The sequence below is a fragment of the Channa argus genome, chromosome 11, assembly GCF_033026475.1.
Source record: "Channa argus isolate prfri chromosome 11, Channa argus male v1.0, whole genome shotgun sequence".
Lineage (NCBI taxonomy): Eukaryota > Metazoa > Chordata > Actinopteri > Anabantiformes > Channidae > Channa > Channa argus.
The window spans coordinates 4,673,142-4,692,662 of NC_090207.1; the positions used below are offsets into that span (position 1 = coordinate 4,673,142).

The window sequence follows — 19,521 nt, forward strand, 5'->3', positions numbered from 1 at the left end:
CCTGAAAGAAGCACTGCAAATATAAGGAAACACATGCAACTAGATTATTTTTAAATGTCTTTTTCTGATTTACACTTGTTCCCTTTGCAATAGTCACTGTTCATGTGGCCATGTTTAGATACAATTCCGTGTTTGCACTTTCACAAATACATTATACAGTACTTCACTCTCACGCCGGCATTTGGCTCTGTTCGTGTAAAACTGTGCATGAACAGAGAACAGAAGAAGTGATCCTGCTGGAGTAGAATAATCTAAGACTGTAGATGAGCCAACACACAGTCTGACGGGCCTTATGAGGAATGGCCATGCAGTTCTTTCTACTCCATGTTCTGGAAGGAAAAGACAAGTGAGCCTCGCACCAACTGCATCGATACCTATAACGAGAACTCACGACTCCAACCAAAGGCGCCAGATCCACTGGGCCTAGCAGTTGATCATGTTGTTCTGAAAGGGTGTGTGAGTGCAGGAATAGGGCAGCTGGGAAAATTTAGAGGAAATATGTCAGTTACTTCTGTGCTGTTAAATGATTCATTCCAGCGTATAATGCATTTTATTTCTAAGCTATGTTCTTGCATCTCCTACAGGAGTTAGAGTATGTATGCAGCATCTGTTACAAGTGGATTTGAGTGTTTATAAAATCAGACCATTATAACTGCCGGTGAACAGGAAGCAGGTGTACTTTTAGGAAATGGCAGTTAGTGCTGGAAGATTTCATTTTATCAGCACTAAAAGTACTGTAGTACGTAATGTTGATCTCTGAAAGACGTCCTGACATCACCACCTGCTGGTGGCAAAATGACACGACTACTTCCTGTAACTTGTTGTTCAGTGACAGAATGAAAATGAAATTAAATTTAGAGGTTGGATAAGGCAGAGACGATATTACAAAGACTTAAATCTCAGCTGGAGCATTTTAAGCCACAAAAAGACGGAAAGGCGGAAACTTGGTGAGTTTTGCTGCTGAAAAACTATAAAGCAAAACGGCTGAGAAAACTTCTATTGTTGAAAATTATCTGAGCTGCTACATATGTTCAGAGACTTTCAGAGATCCTGTGTCTCTGAGCTGCAATCACAACTTCTGTTCAAGCTGCCTGCAACAATTCTGGCAAAAAGCTAAAAACCAAAACTGTCCCATTTGTAAAAGAAAATCTTCAAAGGATTATTTTGTAGTGAACTTTCCACTAAAGGAACTGGCTGATTCATTTGCAGGGAGACAGGAAACTAAGTCATCTGAGACAGAAAGTAAACATGAAGAAGACCCCAAATTATTGATTGTTGTTTGCAGCATAATTTAATTTATATCTGCCTCATATCTGTTTTTTGCTCTTGTTCCATCATCAAAACTCACTTGGACAAGATTTTGTCTGCAGTGAAGTTTGAAGGTGACATGGTGATGTGATAATAATGTGATACTAATCTTTAGTTCTACTTCAGTTTTAGCACAACTGATATGAAAGTAGGTTTAGTTTGTATTTATATTACATATTTAAGTCTTAATGACTTTGACAGTTTGTTACTTTGTTTCTCACCAGAATGGAAAAATAATTTTCCCTCAACTGTCTGAACAAAAATATGTAGTTTAAAAAGCTTGAGTTCTTTGGCCTCTTCACCTGCTTTGTTTCTGTTTGCGTAGCTGTGGGAGCCTTTAGTTCGGGAACACACTTAGAACACACTAGGTAAACCTGTACACTCTAATGCAATCCAATACTGCAGCTCTGCCATGATTTCTACTTTTACAATGTTGAATTTCTCAGTGTTTAAGTTGAAGTTGTCAGAAATGTGATAATTGTATTGTCTGTTAAAGTGACAGAGAAATAATCTATAGGACATCTTGTGTCCATCACATCATCTGAAAAATTCAACATAAACACAGGGTTATGATTGCAGCTGTGTGATAGATCAGATTTAAAAATAGTTTTCACCAAGAAGTTGTTAATGCATCCACAGACAGTAAGATTCAGTACTGATGACGAGGACGACACTTTGCCGTAAAGATGAACTGCAGGTTGTATTTAAAAGTTGCTGTGTATTTTAAGATCGGAATTATACTTCTGCGTTTGTCAGAATAAGAATCAGAAAACTGTGTTTATTGCCAGGAACAGTTAAGAATAATTAACAGTATTAAGAATCTGTCTTGGTGTCAGGTGCATTCACATAATCTAGAATATAAAGTTAGAATTCAAAGTGTGACACACAACAAATATAAAGCATGTACACAAAGACAGTTCAGTGGAGGTAGCACAACTTGAAAAAGTGAGAGTGACTGTCTCTGAGTTGGGGGGTTATCTGGAGGGGAGGGCTGAGTCTTTCCTGAAATCCATTATCATCTGCACTGTCTTGAGAGCGTTGAGCTCCAGGTTCTGATGGCTGATGTCTTAGAGAGTAGAGCGCACCAAAATACAGAGGCTGCCGTCCCGCTGAGCTGTCTCTCTCTGTCTGTCTCTCTGTCTCTGTACCTGTGAGGAGAGACCAACTTTAAGTGGTGCATTTACTGACAGCAACAGTCAAACCATAGCTATGCTGCCTTTAAGGAACCCAACTTGAGCTATGCTTTTTACCGCTGACTGGTAGTGTGTGTTCGCTTAGGGGGAGTAGAGAATCCGAGTCCGTGGATGTGACGTCATCTTGGGTCAGCAATAGCAGAACGGTGTAACCTACTGTTAGCATTAGCTTTAGGCCAGTTCATACTTTAGCATTAGCGTTAGCTTTTAGTCGGCAGCAGCATGTCAGTGGAAGGTGGAGAAAGCATCTCTCAGGTGGTAATAGGAATTGTTGGATTATCCATAAACAACTCAACTGGTGATGAATGTGTTGTTTTGTTCGTGTTAATAAAATATTGTTGCACGTTACTATGACAACTGACTGTGTATCTTTAAAGTACTGTTTACCTTGTTTGCTTTGTTTATTATGTACAAGTTGTGATTGGTTATGATCTACCCAACGTCTGGGTCAGACCCGGACGTTTAGGATGTGTAAAGCTACAGAGTATCTACTGTACACCTAAACAGGTGGAGAAGAACTACTGAAGGCCTGCTGATGATGGTACAGACATATTTCATTGCTAAGAACAAGAAGACCCCAGAAGATGGTCGGGCAACATCGCAGAAGTCCATTCACCTTCATTTTTGAATTCATTTTGACTGGATGTCTTCCAACAACTGTTATAAAGGTTTCAATATCTGGTGATAAAGGCCAAACAAAGAGCACATGAGGACTTGTATGTCAGGTTGGACTGGGAGAGGTGATTTGTACAGGTTGGTGAGACAAAGAGATCGAGATGGGAAGGATGTGCAGCAGGTTGGTGTGATTAAAGATAAGGATGGAAATGTATTGACCGGTGCCATGAATGTGATGGGAAGACGGAAGGAGAACTTTGAAGGGTTGATGAATGAGGAAAATGAAAGAGAAGGAACAGTAGGTGAGGTGACTGGTGTGGAGCAGGAAACCAACATGCAACAACAATTTCTTCTCTTAGAAACTAGATCTTTGTTTCCATCAGGAGGCACCTGTGATCATGATGCATATTTATCATAAACTCCTCAAGTTTTGAAGAAATAACATGTGAGTTGTAGTTTTCATGTTCACATCAAATGTGTCTGTTTGTAAACTGTATGATCACCCATTTGACATTTTGTGTAAATGCTGACCTTCACGTGTCAGGAACCACATGACTGAAGGAGGAGTCCAGTTTTATACAAAACAATTAGATGTTAAAAGAGGTGAATGAATGGATTAGAAACTAAAAGCATTCAGGAAAACTCAATGAGGTGCAGACAAGTATCCACATGTGTAAGAACATGTTTCCTGTTTCTGTGGCTGAAAAAAAACTGTTCAACTGGCTCGACTCATTTGACAAACTACAGTGTCACAGACATGTCCTTGCTTGTGTAGTTTTCTGGGCGTCTCAACATTTTATTCAGAGAAAAAACTTCACATGTCATAATCTTTTATGCATTTGGTTTAAATTGCGTCTGGAAGAAACAGCTGCTTCTAGGAGAAAAAAGTTTAACTCTAAATGACATGTTCGCATCTACTGCTGGAGACAAAATAACGCAACAGCATTCCTACATAACAGATGACTGAGGTATAAGAAAGTGAAAGTAGATTCTGACATTGTTAAAAAGAGCTGAAAGGTGTGTGATCGCTGCTGAATGACACACGTGAAGGATTGTGATTAAGAAAAGAGGAAAAACATTGGTGAGTGTTTTTATTTAAGAATAACTTTGACACCAAATTAAATGGCTGAGAAGATTGTTCTTGTTGAAAATTTCCTGAGCTGCCACGTGTGTTCAGAGACTTTCAAAGATCCTGTGTCTCTGAGCTGCAACCACAGCTTCTGTTCAAGCTGCCTGCAACAATTCTGGGAACAAGCTAAAAACAAAAACTGTCCCATTTGTAAAAGAAAATCTTCAAAGGATTATCCAGGGGTGAATTTTCCACTGAAGCAACTGGCTGATTCATTTGCTGAGAGATTGAAAGTTGAATCATCTGAGAAAAGAGAGAAGAAGACAGAAATGGTGGTGTGTGATAAGCATGAAGATGAACCTAGACTATTTTGTGAGGATGAAGAAAGAACTGTTTGTCCTGTCTGTGAGTTTTCTCTCCACCAGAGTCACAAAGTGGTTACTATAGAACAAGCAGTCAGTGACCTGAAGGAGCAAATGAAATCTGACTTAAAGTCTCTACAGGACAAGAGAGACAAATACAAACAAGTGGAGAAAACATACAATGAAATGATTGAACACTCCAAGAAGCAGCTATTGTCCACAGAGAAGCAGATCAGAGCAGAGTTCAACAAGCTCCACCAGTTCCTGAAAGAGGAAGAGGAGTCCAGACTGGCAGCTCTGAGGGAGGAAGAGGAGCAGAAGGGGAAGACTATCAGCTCAGAGATGAAGAAGATTCAGGAGCAGATCTCCTCTCTGTCAGTCAGTATCTGTGCTGTTGAAGAAGACCTGCAGAAACACAACGTGCCATTCCTCAGCAGTTATAAACCCACTCAGACCAGAGCCAGAGTCCAGTGCTCACTGTCAGATCCACAGCTGCTCTCAGGAGCACTGATAGATGTGGCCAAACACCTGGGCAACCTGTCCTTCAGAGTCTGGGACAAGATGAAGGACAAGGTCCACTTCAGTCCTGTCATCCTGGACCCAAACACTGCAAACCCTCGTCTCTATCTGTCTGATGATCTGACCAGTGTGAGACGTGGAGACACAAAACAGCAGCTCCCTGATAATCCAGAGAGAAACACTAAATATTCTAATGTTCTGGGCTCTGAGGGCTTCAGCTCAGGGAAACACAGCTGGGATGTGGAGGTAGGAGACCATCCTTTTTGGGTTGTTGGTTTGGCTAAAGAATCAGTTGAGAGGAAGGAAGAACGAACTGCTTCACCAGATTGTGGATTCTGGTGTTTATTTCATCGTGATGGAAAATACACTAATGAAGATGGTGAAACTGTCACAGAGAAGAGTCTCCACAGGATCAGAGTCCAGCTGGACTATGACAGAGGGGAGGTGTCTTTCTATGACCCTGAAGACATGAGTCTCATCTACACTCACAGAGACACTTTCACTGAGAAACTCTTCCCATATTTCAGTGTTGGAGAAGCTGCTGATGCCAAAACCACTGATATTAAAATCTGTCAAACTGAGATTTCTCTGTGATGTTCAGAAATGTGAAATAACTGCTTCAACTTTTGCCTTTAAGATTTTTTTAAATCATGAACTTTATAATAATCCACAGCTCTAAAGTGTTTTAATCTGGGCCCATTGATGTCTAGTCTTTTTTTAAATCCTCAAGCCTTTTCACTGTTGAATCTGTTGATTTATTTCAAAGTCTCATTTTGACTTCATGATCATCTTATGCAGTATGAGATTTGCTATTCAAGTGTTTTTAGTGTATCATAAAAGTCTCAAAATGTGACACTGAACTTCTTTTTTCTTATGTTCTAACTTTCATCGTTCTACTTTAATGACTGTCACTGTCACAAGTAGCAGGCTGCATCAGTTTTCTATTCTTGGTCATTTCTGCCACATGTCATCATGTAAGTGAGAGAACATATTTTTATATGATGTGTTTAGGATAAATATCAGAAATGGTAAATGAACTCGTTTTCATCTAAATTTCTTTTTTTAACCACCAAAGCATATTTTAAACTGTTAATTGCTTAAAATACCCATCACGTTTCCCTGGCAACAACAACTTCCATATTTACATAACAATCATCTGCTTGAAATAAAACATTTCACTTTTTTTTCCACAGAAAGTCAATTTAAATTAATTATTTACAACAAACTGTATATTTCAGAATTGAAACTAAAAAATGAACAAAAACTCTGAATGAGCAGGTTCCGCCACCAGCAGATGGTGGTAGAACACAGCTCATAGATTGTGACACACTTTATAAAAGCTGAGATGCTGTTATGGGGCTTTAGGTTTCTGCTAGAAATCTCACCTCTGTATTATAAGCAATATGATGGAGAAAATAATTTGAACTTTTTATTGAAAAATAGCCTTCATGTAAAATGTTTGAGAGCTTTTTTTCTGAGCTGCCCTGCGTGTTCAGAGATTTTTCAGAGATTGCAACAACAACAACAACTTCTCCTAGAAACTGAATTTTCCCAAATCTGCCCAAACTGTGTCCTTACTTTTACAAATGCACTTTGTATTTGTGTGATAATATACAGTCGGCATCAATCATTAGAATCCTAGAAAATGTTGTCTCTTAAATAACATAATGACAAAGTGTAGCAGAAGTTTCAAACCAGCAGAAATAAAGTGCCACCTGCTTTAAACCTCCTTCATGTCACGTGACTGACTTTATTCTGTCCTTTACCAGATTCAAGAGAATTTAAAGAAACTTATTTTGCTCTTTTATTTTTCACGAACCTCTTTAGCTTCTTCAGCCAGTTTCAGTTTTTTTTGGGGGTGTAGTATGATCCCTGCTCACCTGCCTGTTTAAGTTGTGTGTGAAAATTATATTGTCAATTACAGACAATATGGTTGTTTCATAATTTGTCAGATATGTTGCTTTACTCAGGAATAACTGAAGCTTTTTACAACGACAGTGGGCGACTGTGGCGCAGGAAGGTAGAGCGGTTGTCCACCAAGTGTTGGTTCAATCCCCGGCTCCTCCGGTCACATGTCTAAGTGTCCTTGAGCAAGACACTGAACCCCAACTTAGTTGCTCCCGGTGAGTGTTGGCCAGCTGCATAGCATCTCCCCCATCGGTGTGTGAGTGTGTGTGATTGTGAGTGTGAATGGGTGAATAAGAAGCAGTGTAAAGCGCTTTGAGTGCCAATAGGTACAAATGCGCTATATAAGTGCAGACAATTTTACAGGTATTTATATCTTATGGCACCATTGGACCAGATTTTAACTTCCAGATGGTTTATAATCAAACATTGACTGACTCTTCTTGCCTTTTAGTTTCTGTTTAAACTGATGTAATTCAGCTTAATGTTCACTCACTGTGTCATTGTTCTGAAATTTTTATAGTTTTCAAATCAACAGTTCAAAATCCAAAGTAAAATATTTTAATATAATAAATATTATATATTTATATTATATAAATATAAAATAAATATAAAAAATAAAATATTTTAATAAGCTGTTTTTTTTTTACTTACTGTCCACTGTCTCCACGAGAACACAAGTACTGAGACGAATACAGACACAGACTTCTTATTTTACCAAAACCCCACAAAGAGGAACCAGACAAAATCATTCAAAATTAAATACACTTTTTGAAAAAAATTTTAAAAATTACTGCTATTACTTCTTTCTTCTTTGCATAATTTAAAGGGGGCGGAGCTTTAGCCCCTCCCCAATGAGCAGCTAACACTCTGAATTTACAATATTAGACCAAATAAACACTACAGAAGGTGTTTATTTGAAAACAATGCTAATAAATGAAAGGAAATGACTCCTTCATGATTTATTTTACCACCAGGCGTCAATACAACTAAAGCGGCCTTAACCCCCATACAAGTGGGTTATTTGGTTGATGTTGCTGCAGCATCACTGCATATGGTAATCGATTACTATTGTCTTTCTGAAAAACAGAGAGGTGAAGCTCCAAGGTCCAATTCACAGCACTGAATGTAGAGTGTAATATGGATCTGAAAGTTCAATCCTGACATCACCACCTGCTGGTGACAATATGACAAGACATTTCCTACATGTTGTCTTAGTGACTAAGTGGGCGAAAATGAAAGCAGATTTTGATGTTTGAATGGAGCTGAGATGCCTTCACAAAGAGTTAGAGCTCAGCTGGAAAACACATATTTGGAGAATTTTAAGACACAAAAGGACAAGACAACAACTTGGTGAGTCTTTCTACTGAAAAACTATAAGACAAAATGGCTGAGAAAATGTCTATTCTAGAAAGTTTCCTGAGCTGCCAAGTGTGTTCAGAGACTTTCAGAGACCCCGTGTCTCTGTGCTGCAACCACAGCTTTTGTTCAAGCTGCCTGCAACAATTCTGGGAACAAGCTAAAATCAAAAACTGTCCCATTTGTAAAAGTAAATCTTCAAAGGATCATCCATCCATAAACCTTTCTCTGAAAGAACTGGCTGACTCCTTTGCTAAGAGGCAGAGTAATGGTTCATCTGAGGCTGAGAAACAGACAAAGGACGAGGTTTTGTGTGATAAACATCCAGAAGTTCCTTATTTGTTCTGTAAGAATGAACAGAGAGCTGTTTGTCCTGTCTGTGAGTTTTCTCTTCACCACAGTCACAAAGTGGTTCCTATAGAACAAGCAGTCAGTGACCTGAAGCAGCAGCTGAAATCTGACTTAAAGTTTCTACAGGACAAGAGGAACAAATACAAACAAGTGGAGAAAACATACAATGAAATGATTGAACACTCCAAGAAGCAGCTGTTGTCCACAGAGAAGCAGATCAGAGCAGAGTTCAACAAGCTCCACCAGTTCCTGAAAGAGGAAGAGGAGTCCAGACTGGCAGCTCTGAGGGAGGAAGAGGAGCAGAAGGGGAAGACTATCAGCTCAGAGATGAAGAAGATTCAGGAGCAAATCTCCTCTCTGTCAGTCAGTATCTGTGCTGTTGAAGAAGACCTGCAGAAACACAACGTGCCATTCCTCAGCAGTTATAAACCCACTCAGACCAGAGCCAGAGTCCAGTGCTCACTGTCAGATCCACAGCTGCTCTCAGGAGCACTGATAGATGTGGCCAAACACCTGGGCAACCTGTCCTTCAGGGTCTGGGACAAGATGAAGGACAAGGTCCACTTCAGTCCTGTCATCCTGGACCCAAACACTGCAAACCTCTGGCTCTGTCTGTCTGATGATCTGACCAGTGTGAGAAATGGAGACACAGAACAGCAGCTCCCTGATAATCCAGAGAGATGCACTAATTATACTAATGTTCTGGGCTCTGAGGGCTTCAGCTCAGGTAAACACAGCTGGGAGGTGGAGGTGGGAGACCATCCTCGCTGGACTGTGGGTTTAGCTAAAGAATCAGTTGAGAGGAAGGGAGAGCGAACTGCTTCACCAGGTTATGGAGTCTGGTGTTTCTGGCATCGTGATGGAAAATACACTAATGGAGTTGGTGAAACTGTCACAGTGAAGAAGAGTCTCCAGAGGATCAGAGTCCAGCTGGACTATGACAGAGGGGAGGTGTCCTTCTATGACCCTGAAGACATGAGTCTCATCTACACTCACAGAGACACTTTCACTGAGAAACTCTTCCCATATTTCAGTGTTGGAGAAGCTGCTGATGCCAAAACCACTGATATTAAAATGTGTCAAACTGAGATTATTCTGTCATGTTCAGAAATGTGAGTTAAATGTCACAACTTTAACTATCAAAGTTTTTGTATAACAATTGTTATACAAATTGTTATAAATTGTCATCATCACTTCACATTTTAACATTTTGTTCATTCTTTTTCTTTAAAACATATTATTTTGTTTCATGAGTCTCTATAGAGTTTTTACTCAGTCTCTGTATGAAATACTGTTAATAAACCAAACTGGTTTTTCAAATCAAAAATCAAAGTTACCTTTAAATGTTCCTTGTACTTTGACTCCAGTCTCTGTTTGCATTATTTAAAAAAAGATAATGGGCAAAAAACTTAAATGCCAAAACTATTAAATGACAAAGACATGTCTGTTTGTTTCATTTCAGACATCTGATCATCAGCTGTTGTGAAATTGTCACCAAACATCAATTTTGCTTTATAAAATTTGTAGATCCTCTGATGAGTTTCCTTGTTTTTTATGTTTTAATCACATTTTTTACCATTTTAATCTCAGCACGTTTGTATATTTTCTGGATCCTCTGAGTTTCTTCAGTTTTAATGTTTTATATTCTTTTTTTAATTCTTAGCTTTCAGTCAAACAGTCAGTGATTTGTTGTCTGTGCTTAAAAAGCATTTTCCTGTTAATATTATTAGAAATCAGTTGAACAAAAACTAGATTTAAAATTATGTTTCTGTTTTCATGAAAATAGTGTCAGCACACAAATTACTGATTTTAATACTTTGTCATTCTTGTTCATAACTCTCTCAAAATGAGTCATTAAGTACTTTGTTATACTTGTTTAATTAAAATGTATTAACTGTGGTGATTCCTGTTTTAAATATCCTGTTTACTTTTTATTGGAGATCAACAGAAAAGTTGTTCATAAGTTTAAATGCTCTGATTGTGTTGTGACGTGAATGATTCTTCTTTCATGGTGTTTAACAAAAACATCATGTGTGAACAGTCAGTTGTTCCACCTCTTAACATGCTGTAAACATGTATCCACAAGAAAAACTGACAGGTCAATAAGAAGCTGTATCACAGGATCAGGAGACAAACTTTACAAAGAAAAGCTGTTAATTTTCCTGCACGGTGACAATAACAACACAGCTACGATTTAACTTGCTCGTTTTATTACATAAAACTATATGTTTATCAGAACTTAGCTTTTTGTTCAACACTACTTTATGATAATCCACAGCTCCACAGTGTTTTAATCTGGGCCCATTGATGTCTAGTCTTTTTTTAAATTCTCAAGCCTTTTCACTGTTTAATCCGTTGCTTTATTTGTTGCTTAAGTCTCATTTTGACTTCATGATCATCTTATGCAGTATGACATTTGTTATTCTAGTGTTTTTAGTGTATAAATGGTCAGTGACATTAATGGTGGCTGTCAGTGCTGAGTTGGTGGTTAACATGAGGATAAAAACAAACACTAAATCAACTAAACCTTTATGAAATGTGGGTCAGATGGATGCAGCCTGACATGATGTGTGATTAAATCACAAAGAGGATTCATTCTGAAATCTCTCATTGAGAAAAAGAGATGTAGTGCTGCTTATGATGTTGTTGCTACATTAGAATTTTTACCATCATCTGTTCCACCACCAGCAGATGGTGGTAGAACACAGTTCATAGATTGTGACACAAAGCTGAGATGCTGTTATGGGGCTTTAGGTTTCTGCTAGAAATCTCACCTTTGTATTATAAGCAATACGATGGAGAAAATAATTTGACCTTCTTATTGAAAAATAAACTTCATGTAAAATGTTTGAGAGCTTTTTTTCTGAGCTGCCCTGTGTGTTCAGAGATTTTTCAGACATTTCTGTGTATCTGAGCTGCAACCACAGCTTCTGTTCAAGCTGCCTGTGAAACATCTGGGAAAAAGCTAAAAACCAAAAATGTCCAGTTTGTAAAAGAAAGTCCTTAAAAGAAGATCTGGGGATCAACTTTAGATTGAAGGCAATGTCTGACTCATTTACTGGGAGAGAGCATCCTGACTGGAGTCTGGGTTTGGCTAAACAGTCAGTTGTCAGGAAGTGAGTGTGTCCTGCTTCACATCTACACTCACTGAAACACTTTCAGTGAGAATATTTTCATGTTTATAAAGCTGGTGAAGCCAAAAATAAATAACTAAATAAATAAAGAAAAATCTGTCATACTGAGATTTTTCTATCATTTTTAGACATGTGAGTTAAATGTCACAACTTTTACATCAAAGTGTTTGTAGAACAATTGTTAGTTTATTTGACTCTGAACTCATCATCACTTCATACTCAAAACATATTTAATTTAGTTTTATGAGTCTCTCTGTGTGAAGTACTGTTGATAAACCAAACTGGTTTTCATGTACAAATTAAACACAAAAAGATAGTTATTACTAAATGTTCTATATACTGTGACTTCAGTATCTGTTATAACAAAAATTGTCAAATGTTAAACTTTCACACGTTCCCAAATCAAGCGTGTTTGTTTGATCTCAGACGTCTGATCATCAGCTGTTGTTAAATTGTCTTTAAACATCAGTTTTAGTTTGTAAGAGTTTATTCAGTTTTAATGTTTTATTTTATAATTTTTTTGGTAACTCCTTCTTTAAATATCCTGTTTACTTTTGAATGTGTATCAACAGAATATTTGTTCATAAACATGTCCTGTCACTGTTAAAACTATTCATATTAAAATCTGTCAAACTGATGTTTTTCTCTGGTGTTGAGGTTTGTGAGTTAAATGTCTGAACTTTGACAGACTGAATGTCTGATTTATGTTAAACATGTCTCGTTTCTTCTTTGCATAATTTAAAGGAGCCCCATCCCCTCCCCCATCCCCTCCCCCCTCCCAATAACCAGCCACTACTATGAATTTACAATCACAGACCAAATAAACACTACAGTAGGTGTTTATCTGAAAACAATGTTAATAAATGAAAGGAAATGACTCCATCATTATTTATTTCACCACCAGGTGTCAATACAACTAAAGCGGCCTTAACCCCCATACAAGTGGGTTATTTGGTTGATGTTGCTGCAGCATCACTGCATATGGTAATCGATTACTATTGTCTTTCTGAAAAACAGAGAGGTGAAGCTCCAAGGTCCAATTCACAGCACTGAATGTAGAGTGTAATATGGATCTGAAAGTTCAATCCTGACATCACCACCTGCTGGTGACAATATGACGGGACATTTCCTACATGTTGTCTCAGTGACTAAGTGGGCGAAAATGAAAGCAGATTTTGATGTTTGAATGGAGCTGAGACGCCTTCACAAAGAGTTAGAGCTCAGCTGGAAAACACATATTTGGAGAATTTTAATACACAAAAGGACAAAACAACAACTTGGTGAGTCTTTCTACTGAAAAACTATAAGACAAAATGGCTGAGAAAATGTCTATTCTAGAAAGTTTCCTGAGCTGCCACGTATGTTCAGAGACTTTCAGAGATCCTGTGTCTCTGTGCTGCAACCACAGCTTTTGTTCAAGCTGCCTGCAACAATTCTGGGAACAAGCTGAAAGCAAAAACTGTCCCATTTGTAAAAGTAAATCTTCAAAGGATCATCCATCCATAAACCTTTCTCTGAAAGAACTGGCTGACTCCTTTACTAAGAGGCAGAATAATGGTTCATCTGAGGCTGAGAAAGAGACGAAGGACAAGGTTTTGTGTGATGAACATCCAGAAGTTCCTTATTTGTTCTGTAAGAATGAACAGAGAGCTGTTTGTCCTGTCTGTGAGTTTTCTCTCCACCAGAGTCACAAAGTGGTTCCTATAGAACAAGCAGTCAGTGACCTGAAGCAGCAGCTGAAATCTGACTTAAAGTTTCTACAGGACAAGAGGAACAAATACAAACAAGTGGAGAAAACATACAATGAAATGATTGAACACTCCAAGAAGCAGCTGTTGTCCACAGAGAAGCAGATCAGAGCAGAGTTCAACAAGCTCCACCAGTTCCTGAAAGAGGAAGAGGAGTCCAGACTGGCAGCTCTCAGGGAGGAAGAGGAGCAGAAGGGGAAGACTATCAGCACAGAGATGAAGAAGATTCAGGAGCAGATCTCCTCTCTGTCAGTCAGTATCTGTGCTGTTGAAGAAGACCTGCAGAAACACAACGTGCCATTCCTCAGCAGTTATAAACCCACTCAGACCAGAGCCAGAGTCCAGTGCTCACTGTCAGATCCACAGCTGCTCTCAGGAGCACTGATAGATGTGGCCAAACACCTGGGCAACCTGTCCTTCAGGGTCTGGGACAAGATGAAGGACAAGGTCCACTTCAGTCCTGTCATCCTGGACCCAAGCACTGCAAACCCCTGGCTCTATATGTCTGACGATCTGACCAGTGCGAGACGTAGAGACACATATCAGCAGCTCCCTGATAATCCAGAGAGAAACACTAAATATATGAATGTTCTGGGCTCTGAGGGCTTCAGCTCAGGGAAACACAGCTGGGATGTGGAAGTAGGAGACCATCCTAACTGGGTCATGGGTTTGGCTAACGAATCAATTAGCAGAAAGGGTGAACGATATGTTTCACCAAAATATGGAATCTGGTGTTTATTTCATCGCGATGGAAAATACACTAATGGTCTTAGTCACAGTGTCAGAGAAAACAAGCATCTGCAGAGGATCAGAGTCCAGCTGGACTATGACAGAGGGGAGGTGTCCTTCTATGACCCTGAAGACATGAGTCTCATCTACACTCACAGAGACACTTTCACTGAGACACTCTTTCCATATTTTGGTGTTTATCAAGCCGCTGATGCGAAAACCACTGATATTAAAATCTGTCAAACTGAGATTGTTCTGTCATGTTTAGAGATGTGAGTTAAATGTCACAACTTTCACCATCAAAGTGTTTGTAGAACAATTGTTAGTAATTTATTACACTCTCTTCAGAACATACTTGATATTGTTTCATGAGTCTAATAGTTTTTAGTCAGTCTCTCTGAAATACAGTCTTACAGTCTGATTTGTTGTCATTGCTTAAAAAACGTTTTCCTGTTTATATTATTGTAAATTCTGTTGTTCTGAACTTCTGTTTTTGTTTTTTCTAAATATAGTTTCAGTGCATAAATGAATTGTTTTCAATTCTCTCAAAATTATTATTTTTTTTCACATCTTTAGTAAAAATGTGTTAATGGTGCAAACTCCTGCTTTAAATACTGTTTACTTTCTAATACATATCAACAGAATGTTTGCTCATAGGTTTAATATAGTTTAATGCAGCATTTGTTATGTAATCTTACTGATGCTGCTTTCATAGTGTTTAATACATTTTGTGTGAACAATAAGTTGATCCTGTACATGAACTCTACATCAGCACTACTTCAATGGGAGATGTTGCCTAAAGTTGCTTGGTTAACTTCAGCGTTACCCATTAGGAATTACAACGACTTGTGTTAGTTATGTGTCCGTTGTTGCATCCTGTGGAGGCGTTTCAAATGTTTGGTTATGATATTTAATGAATATTTCAAACAGGGTTTGGAGAAGTGGGGAATTTGTTGGTGGGCCGTCTGCAGCTAAAGAAGGAGTGTTGGGTTTCTAGTGATTGACTCTAGTGAGAGATCTGCTCAGTATTGTGCAGGAAAGTAACTGGTGCTCCGGGAGATTCCACGTGGCAAAGCTGAGGGAAAAGAAAGACTTGGAGCAGAGAGTGGGTTGTTATAATGGTTACCAGGTGGAGGCAGAGTGGAGCTGACAGGGTGAAAAGGGGTAGTGCTCAGAATACTAATCCAATTTCCATGAATCCAAAACACCAGAAGAAAAAAAAATCCACCCAACAAACACTCCAAAGTCCACAATCCAATAATTTATCCTTTCCTCAGTTACACAATGAACGGCTCTGAGCATCTGTCCAGGAAAACAAATTGAAGTCAGAGGATCAGCTGATGGGCGTCCAGGTCCCACCCACTAGCACTGAAAAGTGGCGTTATGAAATAAACAAATAGGCCACTGAGGAAAATGATATTGTGCAGTAGAGTCTGACTTTAGAAAAGTGACCTTTTGAAATAAAAGCATCTGGATTTTAATCAAAGGCCTAGGTAATCTGCATTATTGTGAAAATCATCCAAAAATAGTCGATTAAAAAAACGTGCATCGACGTTTGGCAGGATGGGCCAGAAATTAACGCTAAACAAAGATTCAGTACATGGGACAATTTTTGGACACTAAGGAAATTACCTTACAGTACATTGATTTAGTTGTTAAAGGTTAACCAGAGCACAAAAATATAAATATTTCTGTTGTCAAATCACCGGATATGAATTCAAGACACCACTAAGATTAGTGAATGAGAAAATTAACTTGTGGAGCAGCTTCTTCTCTCTTAGTCTCAGCGAGGATGGAACTCAGCCAAGTGTCCCTGTCTGCAGCAGAGGAAGGAGACAGCTCAGGTAAAGTCAAAGTTACTCTTTAACTCAGTGCTCGGGTACCTGCGTAAAAACGCTCCGCAAATTAACAATCTTTAATAGTAAATTATGAAAATGCTCATTAAATGATCAGAAACGTGCAGAACTGGCCACTGTCATCTGTTCACCACAGCAAGCTTGTTGACTAATCAGTAACTGCTACGAACGCATTCGCTTACATCCACCTAAAGCTGGAAGTCATAACAAGCTGGATGTGCTGCACTTGATGCAACTGTTCAACCTAATGTGCCTCAGGTTCTGGTGGACACAGAGACAGTCCCACTCCCAAACCAAGCAGGACCCTGTAACAGTCAGCAGAGAGTCCACAGCATGTAGATTATTTGTTATTGCTGCAGCATGACTGCGTATGATACTCATACTGAAAATACAGAGAAGGTGAGAATCAGAGAAGGGGAACTCCATGGTACAATTCAAAAACCTGCAGATTAATGCAGAGATCACAAAAGCTGGAAACACAGTTATGTTCCACTAATTTAGAAGAATTCGACTTCTGTAGAATGTAGAATGTGATGTTGATCTCTGAAATACATCCAAACATCACCACCTACTGGTGACAATGTGACATCACAACGTTTCCTACATGTCATTATCTCAGTGACAAAGTAGGTGAAAAAGAAATCTGAATAATCAAATATTAAACTTTTTCTATGCGCACAAAACATGTCCGTTAGATCTCAGACGTCTGATCAGCAGTTGTCACATTATCATCAAACATCAGTTTTGCTTTGTAAGATTTCTGCATCGTCGGGGTTTTGAATAGGACCCAAGAGGCAACACTGCGAGAGGGATGTGAAATGCAAGTAGTTTTATTGATAAAGAAACAACTAAGGATGAATAATAAACTTGAACAGAAGCTGGGCCGAATAACCGTGTACGCGAAAACACAAACTAATCACATAGAGCAGAGAATTTTACAAGATCTAAAATACCAAAATCTGAATACAGGAGCTTGAACTCAACATGTGACAGTGAACCAGAGCTAATGAAAACAGACAGATCACCAAGGTGCACAACTACACAGAAACAGAGATGGGGGAGACAAGGAGAACAAACCAAAGAAAAAGGGGCATGAGATGCAAATTAACATCTTACAGAAACACAAAGCGCGGAGTCGAAGCAAGATGCATTGCAGATTCAATGCAGATTATTCTGGAAACCAGGAGAGAACTGAGCACTGGACGGGGAAAGAATAACTGCAGCGAGAGAGAGAAACCCGGACAGAGACAACTAAGGAATCATCTAGAAGATGAACGTGTGCACAACAAAACAGGGTGGGAATCGATATGAGAAACGAAGCTGTTGACATTTAGCAAAACGACAAAAACGGGGCTACAATAAGACAAGACCAAAAAACCATAACCAAGATACAAGTAACAGAAGCCCGTATGAACCAGAGTCAGGAGTCCGAAAGCTATGAGAGGGGGAAGCTTGAAAACAGGAGGGAGGTGGGTTTAAAAAGGCAGAGGAACAGGTGAAACCTATTGAACACGGAGATGAGGGATAAAGCTGGAGACGAGAACTGGGAACAGTACATGGGAAAAAACGCTACAAAATAAAAGTCCACAGCAGGAAGCGAATATGAAAGACCTGATCGTGACGTCCTCTGATGAGTTTTCTTGGTTTTAATACATTTTTTTATCACTTTAATCTCAGTCAGTGATTTGTTGTCAATGATTACAAAAACATTTTCCTGTTTATATTATTAGAAATCAGTTGTGTGCTTCTTCTTGTTTTCCTTTCAGTTGTTCCCTTTCAGGAGTCACAACAGCGAATCATGTGTCTCCATCTAACCCTGTCCTCTGCATCCTCTTCTCTCACACCAACTAACTTCATGTCCTCTCTCACTACATCCAGAAATCTCCTCTTTGATCTTCCTCTAGACCTCCTGCCTGGCAGCTCCAACCTCACCATCCTGCTACTGATATATTCACAGTTTCTCCTCTGAACATGTCCAAACCACCTCAATCTGGCCTCTTTGACTTTATATCCAAACATCTAACACGAGCTCGTGTCCTCATTCCTGATCCTGTCCATCCTCGTCCCTCCCAAAGAGAACCTCAACATCTTAAGTACTTAAAGTCTTGCACCTTCTTCACCTCTGCTCCCTGTAACCTCACTGTTCCCCCTGGGTCCCTTTCATTCACACACATGTATTCTGTCTTACTGCGACTAACCTTCATTCCTCTGTTTTCCAGAGCAGACCTCCACCTCTCTAGATCTACCTCCACCTACTCCCTGCTCTCCCTACATATCACAATGTCATCTGCAAACATCATAGTCCATGGAGATTCCTGTCTAACCTCATCTGTCAGCCTGTCCATCACCAGAGCAAACAAGAAGGGGCTCAGCTGATCCTTGATGCAGACCCACCTCCACCTTGAACTTGTCTGTCAGCACTTACAGCAGACCTCACCACTGTCTTACAGCTCTCATACATGTCCTGCACCACTCTAACATACTTCTCTGCCACTCCAGACGTCCTCATACAATACCACAGCTCCTCTCTCTGCACCCTGTCATACGCTTTCTCTAAATCTACAAACACATAATGCAACTCCCTCTGACCTTCTCTGTACTTCTCCATCAGCATCCTCAAAACAAATACTACATCTGTTGGACTCTTTCTAGGCATTAAAGGCATTTCTAGGCCTCTTTCCTACGTCCTGCTCCACACCAGTCTCCTATTCTACTGTTCTACTAAAGGTCTCCTTCCATCTTCCCATCACACTCGTACAGATGACAGAATAATGTACTTGTTGGAGTCCTTCCAGATTTTCTTTTAATCTTGAGGCTGAGGATGGTCATCAGGCTGAGGCAAATGTAGCACCAACTTATCACACTGTCAAGTCCAAATACAGTCTTCACAGGTAAAACCCAAGTTTTAATTCCAAGCGGGGAAATTTGAAACTATTGTTTAAAAATCAATCTTACTAGACACCCTTGGACAACGGGGAATACCTGTCAGTTCACAAGTTCCAATACTTTTGACAAAGCTAAAGTGTGGGAGATCAGATACATTAGGTGTTATTTTCTATGCTGTTTAATCTATGAATGTGTAAAATACCATCAAATAAAACCTGAAATTCTGAACTTTTATTTAATGCCAGTCTTATGAGTTTAAATGCAAACGTCTTCCTTACACAGCAAAAACAAATGCATGAGCCTTTTCGTTTATGTGGACACTTGTGGCGGGGCTTTAATGGCAGATTCGGGAGTTTGATTCCAACGTTGTTCCAAGAAAGAACAAAAACCAGCTTCAAAGTGTTTCCATTATTTCTTAAAAGAAGTTCTCCTCTCTCCCTCTGGTTGTGAGCACAGGTCTACAGATCACCAGTGTTGGACCAACTGT

At 39.3% G+C, this 19,521-nt stretch overlaps 3 protein-coding genes across 3 annotated transcripts; all 3 read left to right on the top strand.

Annotated features, from left to right (window-relative positions):
- The first annotated feature begins 830 nt into the window (after positions 1–830).
- Positions 831–6,785, top strand: LOC137136679 (zinc-binding protein A33-like). The gene is made up of 2 exons (XM_067522307.1): positions 831–947; positions 3,009–6,785. Exon 2 carries the CDS (start codon positions 4,239–4,241, stop codon positions 5,658–5,660), a length of 1,422 nt encoding a protein of 473 aa, XP_067378408.1. The 5' UTR covers positions 831–947; positions 3,009–4,238; the 3' UTR covers positions 5,661–6,785.
- An 816-nt stretch (positions 6,786–7,601) lies between these two features.
- On the top strand, positions 7,602–12,408 carry LOC137136680 (zinc-binding protein A33-like). The gene has a single exon (XM_067522308.1). It carries the CDS (start codon positions 8,358–8,360, stop codon positions 9,795–9,797), a length of 1,440 nt encoding a protein of 479 aa, XP_067378409.1. The 5' UTR covers positions 7,602–8,357; the 3' UTR covers positions 9,798–12,408.
- Positions 12,409–12,990: 582 nt separating this feature from the next.
- Positions 12,991–14,721, top strand: LOC137136312 (nuclear factor 7, brain-like). The gene has a single exon (XM_067521560.1). The coding sequence runs from the start codon at positions 13,129–13,131 to the stop codon at positions 14,566–14,568; it is 1,440 nt and encodes a 479-aa protein (XP_067377661.1). The 5' UTR covers positions 12,991–13,128; the 3' UTR covers positions 14,569–14,721.
- Positions 14,722–19,521: the final 4,800 nt, after the last annotated feature.

Bases quoted from the DNA above. Each gene is read 5' to 3' on its own strand.
- LOC137136679 (XM_067522307.1), top strand. From the start codon at position 4,239: ATGGCTGAGAAGATTGTTCTTGTTGAAAATTTCCTGAGCTGCCACGTG.
- LOC137136680 (XM_067522308.1), top strand. From the start codon at position 8,358: ATGGCTGAGAAAATGTCTATTCTAGAAAGTTTCCTGAGCTGCCAAGTG.
- LOC137136312 (XM_067521560.1), top strand. From the start codon at position 13,129: ATGGCTGAGAAAATGTCTATTCTAGAAAGTTTCCTGAGCTGCCACGTA.